General features: G+C 30.0%; 3 protein-coding genes across 4 annotated transcripts; 1 reads left to right on the top strand and 2 right to left on the bottom strand.

Moving 5' to 3' along the window:
- Nucleotides 1–3,993: 3,993 nt before the first annotated feature.
- LOC130440599 (uncharacterized) lies at nt 3,994–4,920 on the bottom strand. The gene has a single exon (XM_056773861.1). It carries the CDS (start codon nt 4,918–4,920, stop codon nt 3,994–3,996), a length of 927 nt encoding a protein of 308 aa, XP_056629839.1.
- Nucleotides 4,921–6,117: 1,197 nt separating this feature from the next.
- LOC130452901 (three-prime repair exonuclease 1) lies at nt 6,118–9,890 on the bottom strand. Of its 2 annotated transcripts, XM_056792405.1 has the most exons (4): nt 9,825–9,890; nt 9,301–9,555; nt 6,990–7,428; nt 6,118–6,416 (listed from the first exon to the last, which is right to left on the bottom strand). In XM_056792405.1, the coding sequence occupies exons 1-4, from the start codon at nt 9,832–9,834 to the stop codon at nt 6,215–6,217; spliced, it is 906 nt and encodes a 301-aa protein (XP_056648383.1). In that variant the 5' UTR covers nt 9,835–9,890; the 3' UTR covers nt 6,118–6,214. The 2 variants fall into 2 exon arrangements, with proteins under 2 accessions (XP_056648383.1, XP_056648385.1); XM_056792407.1 differs by lacking the exon at nt 9,825–9,890 and having other exon boundaries at nt 9,301–9,757.
- A 670-nt stretch (nt 9,891–10,560) lies between these two features.
- On the top strand, nt 10,561–13,949 carry LOC130452768 (eukaryotic translation initiation factor eIF1). The gene is made up of 3 exons (XM_056792197.1): nt 10,561–10,989; nt 11,341–11,498; nt 13,555–13,949. The coding sequence occupies exons 1-3, from the start codon at nt 10,962–10,964 to the stop codon at nt 13,699–13,701; spliced, it is 333 nt and encodes a 110-aa protein (XP_056648175.1). The 5' UTR covers nt 10,561–10,961; the 3' UTR covers nt 13,702–13,949.
- Nucleotides 13,950–16,505: the final 2,556 nt, after the last annotated feature.

Here is a 16,505-nt window from a genome sequence, read left to right as displayed (position 1 = left end):
AGGTAAACAAAAATAATTTTCTTCAATCAAATATTTTAATCGGATATAAATCTATAATTTTTGCATTTGAAAATCTATTTTGATTTCTTCTGTTAATGAAATGTACATGTACATTCTATGATTATGTCCTCTCAATCTGCTGAAGGTTCATGTCTGTGATAGGTACGTGCTTTTTTTGATAAAAATGATGCTGCATCTATTTTTTCATGGAAACTCTTCTGTGCATGCGTCAAGCATCACAACTTTTCACACATAGATAGATTTTGATGAGATCTATCGAACAAAGTTTTCTGTGATTCGATATCTGTTAGCCTTCATGAGATAATGGCCACTTCCGGTATCTCCAGAAGTAAATGTTTCCGATATGATAAATCGATTTCTCGTATTATCAATAGTCTATATATAGAGTTTCATGGTGATCGTCGTGGGGTTATCATACTCTTACCAAAACTAACAATGGATCTCATTATTTTACAGGTCACCCGGGGATTTACTTGAATTAGTAAGAACCAATTCGGGACTTCACAAAAAAGATTTGATATGATTTTACAGATTCCTACCCTAGTTTTTTGTCTTATTTTGGACATTTGAGAGATAGATGGTGCTAATGATTTGAAAGGGAAAAATAAAAACACAAATTATTGGTTACAATTTAAAATTTATTATTGATTTTGTGCTAAAATATCTGTAATAAACACAAAAAATTGGGATTTCGATTAATAATAAAGTGGTGTTTGTTTTTTGTACGAGGTTTTATTCTCAAATTACTTATTTTTTTTTGATTTAAATTTGTAAAAAATCGGTTTCGGGCGGCCGCCCCTTGCGATTAGCCGCCAACGTGATGTACACGCAACACCCCGTCGGGAGGAACGACCCTGATACCAACAACTTGTTTTGTACATTTTCCATTCCTAGTTCATAGGAAGTAGTGGTTGCTAGTTGAGGTTTTCGGTCTCAGATTAGCATTTTTTTATATATAAATGTATTAAATTCATGGTAAAACTGGTTTCTTCAATAATTGTAAAATATCACCGACTTGTACGCGTTTTTGAATCTGGATTCCTAATGAGTAAAAATCCCCATTATTTTCAATGTCATCAATTTTGCACTCTCATATACAGGGTGATTCATTAAGAATGTCCAATCTCTGAACTGTTCTCAACATGCCTTATGCAAATATTGCTGGTTTCCGAGATGGGTGTTCAAAGTTTAAATATAAATTTTGATTTTCGCAATAGTTTTTTATGTTTTCAAAATTTCTCTTTGAAAATTGGCAATTTTACGTTTTCTGTCATGAGAAATCATAATTTGCACTCTAATTTAACATTGCCAATAGAGGGCGCTAGTTACACTTGTTTGTGTTAATTAAATCAAAGTAAACTTTTTTTAAGCTGAACTTACAACTAAAAAAATAAAAAAAAATATTAAAAAGCGTTAAATTCTACAAAAAAAGTTACTCTTCTTTGATTCGTGTAACTCAATCGGTTATAGAGTTATTTGCTTCTAAAAGCGTCTACAATTTGTCCATTTTTGCAAGATAAACCAAATGTTAACCCAGATTTTCTGCGTACAATTATTTTTACTAATGAGGCAACATTTACCAGACGAGGAATATTTAATTATAAAAATAATCATTTGTGGGATTCTGAAAATCCACATGCTATGAGGGAAACACCTTTTCAGCACAAGTTTAAGGTCAACATTTGGTGTGATGTAATATGTGGGTATTTAATAGGTCCTTTTGAACTGCCGACCAATTTAAATGGACCTCTTTATTTAGATTTTCTTCAAGAACATTTACACGAATTACTAGAGGATATACCTCTCGCTTTAAGACAAAATATGTGGTTTTTGCACGACGGAGCACCACCACATTATTCTTTACAAGTTCGTCAATACTTAAACGAGCAGTTTCCGCATCGATGGATTGGTCGTGGATATAAATATAAATTTTATTATCTGTATATTAAAATGCTTCTTTTTCTTATATTATACATATATGGTCTTAAACGATAGAGGGAATACCAAATTTAAGAAAACTGAAGAAGTAGTTAAAATGATTATTTGAGGTTATATTAGTGTTTAAAATAAAAATTGAAGGTTTGTTTTGATTTGTGTTCAAATACATATTAGTGTCTGCAAGATAATTTAAACGATAAAATTAAGTATTATTACTATTACTGAGTAATGTATAAAGTAGTTGAATGAAAATTTATTTTCCATGGTGAAGGGAAACATTCTTTATGATTGTTTTGATTTTACTAACAGGTAAGTTAAAAGTTTAAAAATTATATTAAGTAGGCTGTAGTATTAATTGTAAAACACACAAGCAGTTATTTTGTAAAATTATAAGTATTCTACTGGCAAAAAAAATGAATTCTATACTGGAGCCGCTCATTACATAGAGTAATCACGTGCATAGTGCGTGAGACAGAAATTGTAAGCCTGAATCACACCATACACAACACTAAAATGTATTTAGTGGCAAATTTGAATTGAATTTTAAATGCTTTTTTCAAACTAACATTTTTATTTGAATTTTAAATACTTTATTGGAGTTTACTCCTTAAGAATCGATTTGCATATGTAAGGGGCCCGGTATGAGAAAAATGTTAGGAGTAAAATCTATCGATGAATGACCTCACTACGTTTTTGGTGCGCATCCTATGATGCGCAACTTTCTAATTTGACAGTGTCAACATACTTATATTGCTGTCATTGTGAAGTTTTATTATCATTGTGTTCCGCTTAAGTGAACTGAAAGTATTTTCAAATAACTATGGCAGAAAGAGGTGTGGATGATATTGCCGGAACATCTAACAAACACGTGGTTGCAAGGTACGTTATAACTCATGTATTATATGTATGAGTATGTGCAATTTGTATTTATTAAATGTTTTAATAATTATAGATGTAGTTCATATAAATATATATTTGAAAACAACACATAAAATTAGATAATCAACCCAATATGAATTATCGAGCGCATCCACATAAAATAGAAAATTTCTAACCTAACCAAAAATTAATTTTTTTGTCGATGTCTATAAACTCTTCCACGTTATTATGATTTATTTTATAAATAATTTTTAAATATTAACAACTGTAGTCAATAATTCGATAATATTATCAGAAAAATCGACAATATTTTTTCATTATAATAATGTTTTCATATAATTTTCTTTCGAAAAGTTATTTTTTAGCTTATTTAAATAATTTTCATGTACTATTTATTATTGTATGTAAAAGATTTAGTGCCATAATTATCTTTTTATAACCATTTTTGTTAATTATTAAGATAATATATTTTAAATTTAAAAAAAAATGTTTATAAAAACCTTTTTTTATCAATTTTCTTAAAGTCGGTTAAAATTTTTATAATTATGCATTTATAAATTTTCTAATTTTTTTTTATATTTTTTGACTAGGAAAAAATCTAAACCTCCAAAAACACCAGCCGAGAGATAGCGAGCTTACAGATTGAAAAAAAAATTAATGAAGGAAGCCCAAAATATTCTGGCAATCAACCAATCTTTTTTAAATTAAATAAACTCTTTTTGCGTCTGGTTAGACTATCGAACTTAAGGAGTAAACTCCAGTCGTGCGTCGGAGCTGACACACACACACACACAATTTTTTAATATCATATCATACAAATAATACTTTTATTTATCAATTGCATAGCATTAAAATCTTCGTTCACTTAGTTAACTACTAAATGTTATACCTACATATTTCACACGTTGCCTTGATTTTTTTAAAAGTATCTATAAATATATATAATTATTATTTTAATCGTAATTTTGTTTTCCCTAACCTTAAATAGCTAGACGGTTTTTCAAATTTATGGTATATTAAATAAAAATGTAAGGGTACCTAATACTGTAAAGTAATATCTAAGAAAGAAATGTCGTGCTATATGTTTTATTTAAATACGTATCAAAGGTTATAAAGTAAATTCATACAAAACGATATAAATAATAATAATAATCTTTATAAACAACACAAGGTCCTTTCCTGGATAAATTTTTTGTGTTCAAAAAAGGTGGTTGAGAGGGCTCTTAAATTTATTATTAGAGGTTCCACTTGTTTATCCATTAAATTATCAATGTCCCACATTTTATTTCGAAAAAATCGGACATGTTGGATTGCCTTACTCCAATTGGTTTGGGTAACATTATTTAAAGCTTTAGTAAATAAAGTTTGGACATCACTAATTTTAAATGTTGCGTTTTTCCTTGCCACCTCACCCTTGATTTGTGCCCATATGAGTTCAATTGGGTTGAATTCACAATGGTAAGGTGGCAATCGTAAAACAATTTTATTTTTCTCTTTGGCCATCTCATCAACGACATATCTTTGGACTAATGGCCGATTCTCTTTAACCAATGCCCGTACCATATTGTTTTCAAAATTAATATTCCGTTCCCTTAACCACTGTTGTATGTCCGCTTTTCGTGTGGAACTTGTGGGACACTGGTCTAATTTTCTGGAATGGTAGGATACATTGTCCATTACAATGACTGATCCGTCCTCAAGTTTATTTAAAATTCCCTGAAACCAACCCTCGAACCTATCTGAATTCATCTCCTCATGATAGTCACCCGTTTTCTTAGATTGAAACATATCTAGACGTTTCTCTACAAAACCATTTTCGGAGTCAATATGTAAGATTATTAATCTTTGTCCTTTGCCCGTCGGGTTTTTTAAGCCCGTTGAAAGGCCACGGATAAATGCATCTCGTGCACTTAAGATTGTAGTATCAGTCCACACTTTGTTCACCGTGTGACCGGCATTTACCCAAGTCTCGTCAAGATAATATATTTTTCTTCCTTCCTCCTCGAATTTTTTAATATCCCTTAGAAATCTTCTTCTCCAATTAATTATTTCGTTTTTTTCTTTCAAAACACAGTTTAACATGCGCTATTATACAGTCACATAATTCTTACTGTAAAAGCACATGTTACAAATGTAGTTTAATTTTTATCAAAGTAAATAAATAACATTATAAAACAAAAGCTTAAAATAATTATTACTATAAAATTTTTAGAATATAATAATAATGAATTAATGTAACGTGCAGCTGTGTGAACTTGACTTTCTCAGACATTGCTTCAGCCAATACGAATCGTTATAAAAGGTACCACTAGCATCCCATGAGCCGATCACGCGTTTTTATCGCTCTCACTACCGACCGACCAGATTATAGATTATATTATCAAAGGGCTTATGATCAATTTGTTAAATTGTGACAAAGGAATAGAACAAAAAGTTCGTTTTCGAAGAATGTACTTCTGACCTATATGAATGAATTGTCATTAAAAGTTCTAAGTCCGACTTGGTGGGCACAGTACTCAATGTTGAAAACTACTTTATCTATTGAGCATAATGTTGATATTTTCAAGTACTTAAAATTAAAGGCATTTATATACTTTTCATGACATATGTTGAAATACTTTCCAACACATGTGTATTATCATTTAATTGACTTTCTCATTTGAAAAATACGTTTACGTGATCGTAGGAAAAATAGTGTAAACAACTCGTTATGTAGTATACTATTTTGTACGACAATATAATTAATGATTTTATTGTTAAACTGTAATAAAGAATATGTATCAAAGTAACTCATGGTATAACCTTTATCCATATTATATAAGTGCTGAATAGTTTTAAAACACACCTAACCTTACTAAAGTAGCACACGATTCAACTTTGCTTAAAGCAAACAATTCTTAGTTGTCAACATAATCAAAGATCTTACATGAACTCTTGGTTTTCAAATTATAACGTTGAGATTGTTTTGATAAAAAAATGTAATTTGAATAATTGTGAAACAAGCTATGGAATTTCAGAGGTCAGAACATTAATAGCCAACAGGCAACCAATAAGTTAATCCACCACTGGAAACCAGTCAGAAAAAATACCGCTTGTAGCCCAAGCTTTCTTGTTACCATGCCAAAACACTGGCAGATTGTTCTTATTTTGGTTTTTTAAAGTCCGAGGATTATAAACGATTTCCAGATAGCAGAAGTGTAACTATATCATTTGCTACCTTAAATACAGGAGCAGACTTTTTCCTTATAGAAATGAATGAGGGAAATGCAAATAAGGAACTTCTAATATACGTCATTATATTCCTCATTATTATTATAGATATAAATATAAATAAAATATCCCCCCCCTTTGTTTAAAATCAATATAAAACTATGGACTATGTTCCAATTTTACGTCCAGGTACCATAGTAGGTATATCACATAATTTTTTCGCATTTTGGTTACACCAATCTACAAAAGTATCGCCCAAAGTTGCTGCACACATTATCAACATCTGAGCATCTGCATCTGCTTGATGAGCACCGATCGGTTCCTTTTTTGTCAGTCTGGAGTATACGTCACCCAACTTGTACCCCCCGCTGTAAGAAAAGAAAATCAAAAATCAAACCCTTAAAGGAGAAAATAATAAATTCAATAAATTCGGTGATTATAGATAATCACCACTCTTAATGGGGAATGTAATGAAAGTCCCTAATTTTATGAAAATTCATTCAGTTTGCGCAACTGCTTGGCACGTGACAATCACGTGATGTCACAAGTAGTTCTAATTTTGTTGCTTGTAGACTTTTTTGTTACCTTTTCGTGAAAAATAAAACATTCAATAATGGCTGGTACACTTGATAGTTTTAATTCCAAATTACTTAATATTATGGATACTAAGGAATCAAACAGTGGTTAGGTTAAATTAGGTTAAAGTTTAGTTTAGGTAGTAACTATTCAAAAAAACTTGCACTCCACGGGCGAAAATGCGACGCAAAAAAGAATGAGGACCTATCGAAATGACATGCGTGGTGGAATGTTCACAAATAGGTAACGATTATTATTTAATTATATTGTGTTTTGAAAAACAATAAACACAATGTGCCATTTAGGACTTGTTTATTGTTATAATTTACGAAAATTATCTAATAAATCATAAAACAAATATTTACCTAAAATTTAAAATTTTTGGAACGATCGGTTTCAATTTTTTTGTAGGTGTTGAAGTATCAGTTTGCCGTATAATCTGTTTCCGAGGAGTTGTTTCATTCTTAGCTTGAGCTTCGCAACTGAATAACAATTCGTCATATTTCGGTGTAAATTCAACTGGTACGCTTCTATCAACTTCATCAATATTTTGTTTTGTAATCTCGTTTCGTTGATTTTTTTCTATTTCTCGAAATGCGAGCAATGAATCAACGCATAAAATATTGTCCAATAGAGAACAATTTGTTTTTTCTATTTCTCGTTTAAACAATGGATAATCAAAATGATTTCCATTGTGTGCTACTAAACATATCGGTTGGGGATTGTGGCTAAGAAAACTATTAATTGCAGCTACAGTTTCTTTAGAGAATCGCGAAGATTGCTCTAAAAGACTATTTGAAAGACCTGAAATTAAAATAATTTTATACTTAATTAACTATGAATCTGTGACTATGACATTTTGAGATCGCTTCGTGCGAATTTTCCACCATTCTCATTAACCGTTGTAAACATTTTATTCTTTTCTTCAACTTTTTACTTCTTACATTTTTTATATATATATTTCGTTATGATTTGTTTTGAATTTAGGTCTTTAATTGAAATTTCGTTTAAAAAAAGATAAAATCTTGACGTTTAGACATATATGGACAGTTTCTATAAGTGGAAGTTGTTCCGACTAAAGAAGACAGAATGACAACGATTTCTCTATCCTCCGAGGTTCCATCTCGGTTCTGCGCAATCTCAAGCATGCGCAGTATAAATAGGTGTCTCGAACGAGAGAAAATGAATATTGTCGGCACAGTATCTCATACCAACTGTCCATATAAGAATATTACATGTACGAATGAAATCCAATAGAAAGGGAGGAGAATAGAATGAATCTGAGATCGGGAAGTGGAAGGTGAGTTTTTAAGGATAAAAAACTGTTTACCTCGATTTATGGAACAACTAAAAGTCCAAAAAAAAAGTTAAGTAACAAAATTGTAGTTAATAAAAAGGTTTACAACTTTCGTACTCACACTACTTTCACATAATCTCAAAATTTATTTGAAAACTTAAAATAACCAATTCTTAGATTTTTTATTTCTATCTTTTAGAAAAAACATTATTTTCCGTTAAATTTGGTAAGAAATTACCTTCTTATGTCCCATACATAATTTATTTGATTTGTAATATTTATTTTTTCACCTTATTCGTCCTCCGTCAAAATAGTTTTTTTAAAGTCGGTGAGATTTTTGTTCGTTGTAATAACTACTTTCTGATTATTTGTAAAAATATTACCATCACCAAATTATTTCTCTCAATTTAACGGTATTATATGTTTGAATGTTCTAAATAAAAAATAAAAGCAACTGAAAGACAACCCTTTATGCCAAAATTACAAAACCCAAAGACGTTTCTGGAACTTTTAATTTAAATTGCATCTTTCTCCTACTCCCTAAAATATTAAACAACTTACAAGAGAAAATCAATATTTAGAATTTCATAATTTCTTTTGCCTTTAGACCTCAAAAGCTAACTTGAAGTCTATGACCACAAAAAGTTATTTTTCTAGGATATAAAAGAGTTTTCACATCTAATACATTTTGTTGTTAGATTATAACGTCTCTCAATTATCAATATATGTAGTGCTCATTGTCCATGTCTATAATGTGACATAGTCAGTGAATAAATTTAATTGAAGATAATCTTCATTAATCAAGTCCTAGTGGAATCTGAGTGCTACGGCGAATGAGCATGCCAATTGAACTGCAAATTCTTAAGATGACAAGAAAGCAGATGGGAAAGCAGTTCCCCTAAGTCATGTTTAACCCATTTTACTCAATCATAAGTTTTGTTAATACTGGCTCCCATATAGACAATTGAGGGGAATAACCTCGGAGTTTTACTCCACAAGTCATGTTTCATTGCTCCATTTAGAAAAGGATTGTAATCAAATTTAATCAATGAAAAAATACTTTGTAGTTTGATGTTTTATTTTTTTAATTATTATAGCTGATCAAATATGGGCCCTATTACATAAAACGAGAATAGAAATAATTAACCTCTATATCCCAAGTAAATTATTCCAATCTGCTATGCTTAGAACCATGCTGATTGTGTAGAAGTACTTTTTTATTTTGATAACTGTTATTTTTTAGTAATTAGAATAGTTATTGATTGTAATTATAACGTAGTTCATTTTAAATTATAGATTTAAATCCATCCAAAAATAATTATATTTTTACATCCAGATGATTCATAATTATGATACAAATCACCACTAAAAAAACTTACCTGTTAGTTTTTCAGAATCTTCCGATATCAGTTTCCATGGATTAAAACATAAGCTTAGTTTATTTTGAACTCGTGGGAATACTCCCAGCCGAATGTGTTCGGCATGTACAGTTGTTAAGCATAATTCTGTAATTTTAGTTGTATTATTTTCTTGAAAAGGTAAACCAGTTGTTTCAAGATCAAAAAAAGCGAATGTTTTAATATTAAATACAGCATTTGAGGGAGAATCCATTTTTAAATACGTGTACCTAGTAACTAAATGTTTGAACATTTAATAAACTGGTACAATCTATAAATTCCCTATATGTTATCAAATTCAGTCACACCCATATTTAATCTTTACTATGAAAATTAATTTCATACAAAAGATAAAACATTTAAAATTATCGTAAATAATAACAAAATTGATAGGTTATAAATTCAGTTTTCTTCTTCTATCACTGATTATTATATCTACTACGATTTTGTGCTACTAATTGTAAAGATTAAATTTGAGGTGAATTTAGATTATCAATTGTGTATACTGTTGTGCATAATTTTTCAATTTAAATAGAATCTTCTTTATAAATTCAGTAACAAATGGAATATCACTATTTTGCTTTCACACTTAGAAAATACCCGACAATAAAATTTACGTTTAATTATGACTTTAGAATTTGAAACGAAAATATGATTTACGAAAGTTGATATATGTACACTGAAACTCTCCTAACACATATATAACGAAAACAAATTTCAAGCCCTGTCCATAATTGAAAGTAAACTATAATAATTATTATAATATCAAGATATGTTACTTGTTTATATTATTGGAAGATTATATATTGATTATCATATTTCGACAATTGATTTTATTTTTTATTACTTCAAACAGCTTTACATAGATAACATTATCCCTACGATTAACGTAGAAATTGGGATAATGTCACAATGAGGTGCAATTTCATATTGTCAAATGAGGTCATGTGGTCCAATTTTTACTGGAGCAACGTCAAAACTAAACATTTTTCAGCTTTTTAAATCGAATATTCAGTTTAGAATGTAATGCGTCCATTAATATTGAACAACAGACAATTTAAAGTCAACATTCGTTTCACGTTTATAGTTAAACAGATTATTGACAGAAGTGGTATATTTTAATGATCGAAATTATACCACGTGTCCTAAATTGACACTTTAACCCAGCGTCAAGTGTCAACATGAAATCGTACCTTAATCAAAGAAATTAGAGAAACTTCATATTACAATTTAGACAGAACCATAGATAAAAATATGACAAAGCGTAAAAGTGGCACCAACATAAACTTTTATTTGTTAAAAATATTGGGAGTTTTCATATTAGTTATGAAAATTTATTTTGTTTAATAATTAGATTTGTTTTGTATGAACGCTGTCAAATTTACTTCGATTAACATAGTTACACGTTGGCATATTATTTTTTGTCTAAAATTAAACCGTTTATAATTTTACTAATATACCGTTGTTCACCTGCTGGGTAGCGTCATCATCCGATCGGATCTCTTTCTCTTTCTTTCAGTTGAATCGTTTCTCAAATTTGCTGCGCAAGTTAAAATTTCCGAAGATCTATTTTATATAAGTTTGGATACCGTTTGTGCAGATTGCAGTACTTTTTATTTTCCAGAGTATTTCTTGAATATCGTATGTCCATCCAGAATCTTAACACATTCGGTAAGTTGTTTTTAAAAATAGAACATCTTAAACATTAGACAATTTCCTAAAGACAAAATGGCGACTAATTTTAACTATGACACATTTTTCTTTGAAACGTTTTATCATAACCGCTTTTATCTAAGTATTCTTTTCGTTATAATTATTGAATAACATACATTTATTTCTATTATAAAGTTATTGTTGAAACGTTATTATAACCCGGAAATTGTAATTTATACCCCAATTTCGTTAAATTGATCATTAAATTTATCGCTAACAGTAACGCCCATTATACTTCAAACGAATATAGCTTCAGAATTTAATTTACTATATTGTCTTAATATAATATACGTTAAAACCAAATTATAGACCCATTTGCTGATGCAAGTAAGGGTGCAGACGACGATGTTCAAGACGGACTTGTTCACATAAGAATACAACAACGTAATGGTCGTAAGACTTTGACTACTGTCCAAGGACTCTCCAAAGAATATGATCTGAAGAAGATTGTTCGAGCATGTAAAAAGGTAATATTTCTATTTCCCCTACATTATAATTTGAAATTATGCCTTTTTGAAATAATCCAAAAAAATTTTTATTTGCTTTCATCTTTTGACCTATATATTTGCTCTACTTTTAAAATGGGTAATTGATTTCATGTTATTTGGGAAAAAAACAGAAATTCCAAAGTACAGATTCTAAGAAATCTTAAAAAAGCATATTTTTTAATATTTAATTTTCTATTGTTAATTTTAAATTCATCAAGTACAGTATATTTCAACCATCCACTGGTCAGATTAACCAGTGTTTATTTGATTGTTTCTTTGTACAATTATGAATTGACTCTGGGTACTTTTTCTGATAATTTCTCTACTGGAATTTTCTGATAAGCTGAGAAGGCCTCCAGTTTTTAGTTATTCATTCTTAATATATGCTGCCCTTCTACAAAAAATTAATTTTTTGGAAATAAGAAAATTCAGATCAAACATTAGGTATGACAGGAAAAGAAAAAAGTTGACAATGTTAATTTAAGAACAAAAGACCAACATTAAAAATATATGTTATAAACCAGATATAGTTATTGAAAGGGTTTGTTAAACTTTTCTTTTGTGATATTTGAAGAAGGGAATTAAATCTGTTGTAGATAATTAACTGCTTTGCTCGCTGTAGAGATCCTGAATATTTGAAATTGTACATTTGCAGTGCCAACAAAACATCCTTGAACTTGTATAATGATTCTCAATCTATTGTCATTTTTGTGATTTTACCACAAACTAACCTCTAACCCATATATTTTTCTAAGTACATGTAATAAAAAATCATAGTAGTTGATTTTGTTATTCAAAATATCAAGAATAAATCTTAATTATTCAGTTAGGTGAATATTAAATACGTTTTATTCTCCTAGCTAGTATAAAAATGAGACTAAACGGAGGAGTACATGTTTAGAACATATTCTGAACAAAAATTGTTGGGGATTTTTTCAAATTAACTACCATGAACAAAGCTAAAAGTTTGATGAACACCACACATTTCAGAAGAAATTTAATTCAATGTAATATGGAATTAGCCAGGAAAGTACTTGTTTTCTTCTTAGTGATGTGACCTGGGCAAAAGCCCAATGGACTAGACATTTATAAAATGGGCCCAATTTTTGAAAATATATAAAATCAAACTTTAAATTAGAAATTAAGAAGAGGATAGTCGATGTGATGTTTTCTAGGTGAGAATTAACAAAATGGTACAACTGATTAAACCATTTGTCCATACGAATACAGTTCTATAAATTAATCAGCCTCAAATTCATATAATCACCAACAAAGTTCAATAACATTGGGAAATTTCCATATTTTTCACTGCAAACTGTAGAAGAGAAGGTAATTCTAACGAAATTCAAAACTTGAAAGGAACTTGGCATGGCTCCAATTCACTTAGCAGCTAATATGCTTGATCCAGCAGCAGCAGGCTTCAAATTAATTCTTGTTGAGGTGATTGATACAATAAGCTTCATATACAAAACAGCGAATCACACTGGGTGAGAAAACTTGGCTGTTTTCAGAGACAAGCAAGGAATTTGGCCCAGACAGTTTGTGTAGAAAGGACAGGAAAGCAATTGGCGTCTATTAAGATCCTTTACTGTGGTAGCGGAAGATGCAATAAAAATTCTTGGGGTACCAGTAACATCTGTTACCACTGAGAGAACTTTTAACACATTTGACCAGATTCACAATAAAAGGGGAAATCTAGATTATATTTGGAAATTGAAGTAAATGATGAATAGGAAATCTTAGGATTTGAGGAATCAGAATTGGATGAATCTGAATCTGAGCCACTTTACTCCTTTGAGGATAAGAGTGAAAGTGAATAAAGCTGTCTAAAAAATTGAACAATTACATTTCTTTTCTTTTTTATTAACAGGATTGAGGTCTGGTTTAATTAAAGTTATTGATATTAAAATAAAAATATGTTGTGTGTTGAAATGCATATCTGTTTTAATTACAGAAATAAGAAGGGCTTCAAATTGGTGTAATATTAAAATTCAAAGTAATAAGAGATGATATTGAGTAATTGAATTTGTTTCAGGAATTTGCATGTAATGGAACAGTAATAGAACACCCCGAATACGGAGAAGTTCTCCAATTGCAAGGTGATCAAAGAGAAAATATATGCCAGTGGCTTACTAAGGCGGGTTTGGCAAAACCGGACCAACTGAAGGTACACGGTTTCTAATGAACCTTAGAAGTGATACTTTTAATCTATGTAAATGTCAAATGCTGCGCTCTTATTTATATCACGGAATTATTAACAGAATATGCCCATTCGAAATTGCTAGCAGCTAGCGGTTAGCAGTTTTGTACAATAATTTTATAATTGTGCCTTTCCGTAAATACATTAGTTCTCAAATATTGTGTTTTTCTTTTTGATGTTTAGTTTTTAATGTGTTTCAATTAATAATAAATGTCTGGTTTAGTGCTGAAGCATTTTTATTCCTAATACTGCTACATTGGACAGAATAACAAGTAAAAACATTCCTAGATGAAAAATTATATTTCATAGTTGAAGAATGTCACCTAAAAATTGAAATTTGTACAATAGTACAGGTAAAATAGGGTTAAACCCGAAATTAAATTGGGCGCTTCCGATTTTCTAAATTCTCAATAGGTTTTTGGTTACTGAATAAGCCTAGCGGACACAGGCTTTCGAAATTTTGGTACATGAAATTCAAAAAAATTTTGAAACGCGAATAACTTGAAAACTAAGGAATTCGAAAAAAGCTGTCTTAACAAAAAATGTGGAGCACAAAATTTTATAACTTTTAAAAAAACGCGATTACGAACACTATCTTCATTCTCGGTTGATTATTATTTCAATATTCTCAGGATAATGTATTCTTATTCTTACAATTTTGAAAATGTATAGAAAGTTAAAAATGTCCCGTTTTTCCGTCAATATGTCCTTAAATATCCAAGAGTAAGTTTATTCAAAAATTTTAAGTTGTTTTTGTATTCAGATATTTGTTATGTCCCGGTAGTATTTTCGAAATCCTCATGGATTTCGAGTTATTCTCGATTCAAAATACTTTTGAGCGCTCAAACCCATTTTATAATGGAAATTTTGAGGTTAGGAATAAATTGAAACATTTTTTGTCCTGGCAGTTTGCGTCAAAATGAACTGAACTCATTCAAAGGTGAAAATTTATAGGCTAGGAAAAATAGAAACCTCTTTTGTACAATATTTTGTGCTTTAAATTTTTTGTCCCGAGAGTATTTTCGAAACCCTCATGGATTTCGATTCAAAATGTTTTGATTACTTCAATGCATATTATAGTGAAAATTTTGAGGTTAGAAAAAAATGCTCCTACACCAATTTGTAGAGAATTTTGTTCTGTACATTTTGTGCTCCGGCACTTTTTTTCGAATTCTACAGAGTTATTCGCGATTCAAAATACTTTTTAGCGTTCAAACCCATTTTAAAATGGAAATTTCGAGGCTAGGAAAAAATTGAAACCTTTTTTGTGCAGAATGTTGTGCTCCACATTTTTTTGTCCCGGCAGTTTGTGTCGAAATCCTCCTAGTTATTCGCGATTCAAAATATTGTGTGTCAAGTCCCACAATTTCGAAAGAGCTGCTAGACTTATTCAGTATCCCAAAATCTAGAAAAACAAAACCGCCCAATTCAATTTAAGGTTTTAGTTCAAAATCGCTTAATTTACTTGTAGTATAATCCATTATCTTTAATCTTTATCACCATGACAATCTTTATATTAAGATTCAATTTTTCAAAACCACAAATAATTTTTTTCTGCAATACGAAGTAAAAACAGAATTTTCTAGTCTGAGTGCTGTAACTCTAATTTTGATCAGAGTGGGGAAAATAATCCCTTCATAGGACCTGAACATTTTCTAACAATGAAATTTTAACTTAATATCGGGGAACTAACGCTTTGTGTCAGATAATGTTTTTTTTTGCGACAAAAATTCGTTCAAAAATACAATTATTAGCATATTTTACAAATCGTTAAGAAAATTATTTTTCTTTTATTTAAAAATCTTCTTTATGAATAAGTTGAAAAAAAAATTTTGTTCAAAAATTTGCCGCTCTAAGCTACAGCCGACTGGTAAATCCACTACTGCCTGAAGACCAGGGCCGGATTAAGATTCATAAGGCCCGGGGCTAAAATAACGACGAGGGATTCGGAAACCCGGAAATATAAAAAAAATAATATCAATACGATAGATTTGTGGTATCAACACATCAAAAAATACAGAATGTTTTCCAAATAGCCCCCCACAAGTCCCTAGCTTAATCCGGCCTTGTTTAAGACGCTATACTTAGCAGATAATGCGGTGTGCAATTTTTTTTGCACAGAAGACGAAACCTTCATTCACATTCTCTCGAAGTGTGAGCTCCAGAGCACTACACCTGGCACAATATGAAATAGAAGACGAAGATCTCTAGTAGCTACAATTATGGGATTAACGGATCAGCTGTAAACACTCGAGTTGTCCAGAAATACTCCTAACATATTCCCCTGTTTTAAAGTGTTTTTTGATGCGATTTTTCGGGATTTTTCGAGACCAAATCCGGTCAAGTAATTTGTTATAAACAATTTAATTGTTTATAATGTTGTAACTCTTAAACAAATAGAGATATGAAAAACGTTTCTAATAAAAGATTTGTTTTGAAAATATCTACAAAAAAGATCTATACAATTTTTTGCAAAAAATAAATATTTGAAAAGTTATCGTCAATATAACACAAAGTTGAATTTTTTTTTCATTTTATCAGTTATTACTTGTTTCCTACATGACGTGGAAATATTTGAAGCAGCTTATTTTAAACATTAAATTTTAAGATCAAAATGAGGTAAACCTTTTAAATAACAGAAGTTTGAATGTACAAATTTTCAAAAAAAAAGGACCGTAATTTTTTTATAAGTGTTTTAAGGTTACATAAATTTGAAAAAAAAACGACGACTATTAGGAGCAGCTTAATGATTCTTATTATAAAAAGGGTATCGAACTTCTTGAACA

The sequence above is a fragment of the Diorhabda sublineata genome, chromosome 2 (genome assembly GCF_026230105.1).
Source record: "Diorhabda sublineata isolate icDioSubl1.1 chromosome 2, icDioSubl1.1, whole genome shotgun sequence".
Taxonomy (NCBI): Eukaryota; Metazoa; Arthropoda; class Insecta; order Coleoptera; family Chrysomelidae; genus Diorhabda; species Diorhabda sublineata.
The sequence above is the reverse complement of the archived record's forward strand: the minus strand, read 5'-3'. Positions and strand labels throughout refer to the sequence as shown.

Excerpts from the sequence above, each read along its gene's own strand:
- LOC130452901 (XM_056792407.1), bottom strand. The coding sequence starts at position 9,571 with ATGTTCAAACATTTAGTTACTAGGTACACGTATTTAAAAATGGATTCT. Across the intron at positions 7,429-9,300 it reads AGATTCTGAAAAACTAACAG|GTCTTTCAAATAGTCTTTTA; the intron begins GTAAGTTTTTTT and ends TTTTAATTTCAG. Across the intron at positions 6,417-6,989 it reads CCAAAAATTTTAAATTTTAG|CGGGGGGTACAAGTTGGGTG; the intron begins GTAAATATTTGT and ends CTTTTCTTACAG.
- LOC130452768 (XM_056792197.1), top strand. The coding sequence starts at position 10,962 with ATGTCCATCCAGAATCTTAACACATTCG. Across the intron at positions 10,990-11,340 it reads CCAGAATCTTAACACATTCG|ACCCATTTGCTGATGCAAGT; the intron begins GTAAGTTGTTTT and ends ACCAAATTATAG. Across the intron at positions 11,499-13,554 it reads TTGTTCGAGCATGTAAAAAG|GAATTTGCATGTAATGGAAC; the intron begins GTAATATTTCTA and ends AATTTGTTTCAG.
- LOC130440599 (XM_056773861.1), bottom strand. The coding sequence starts at position 4,920 with ATGTTAAACTGTGTTTTGAAAGAAAAAAACGAAATAATTAATTGGAGA.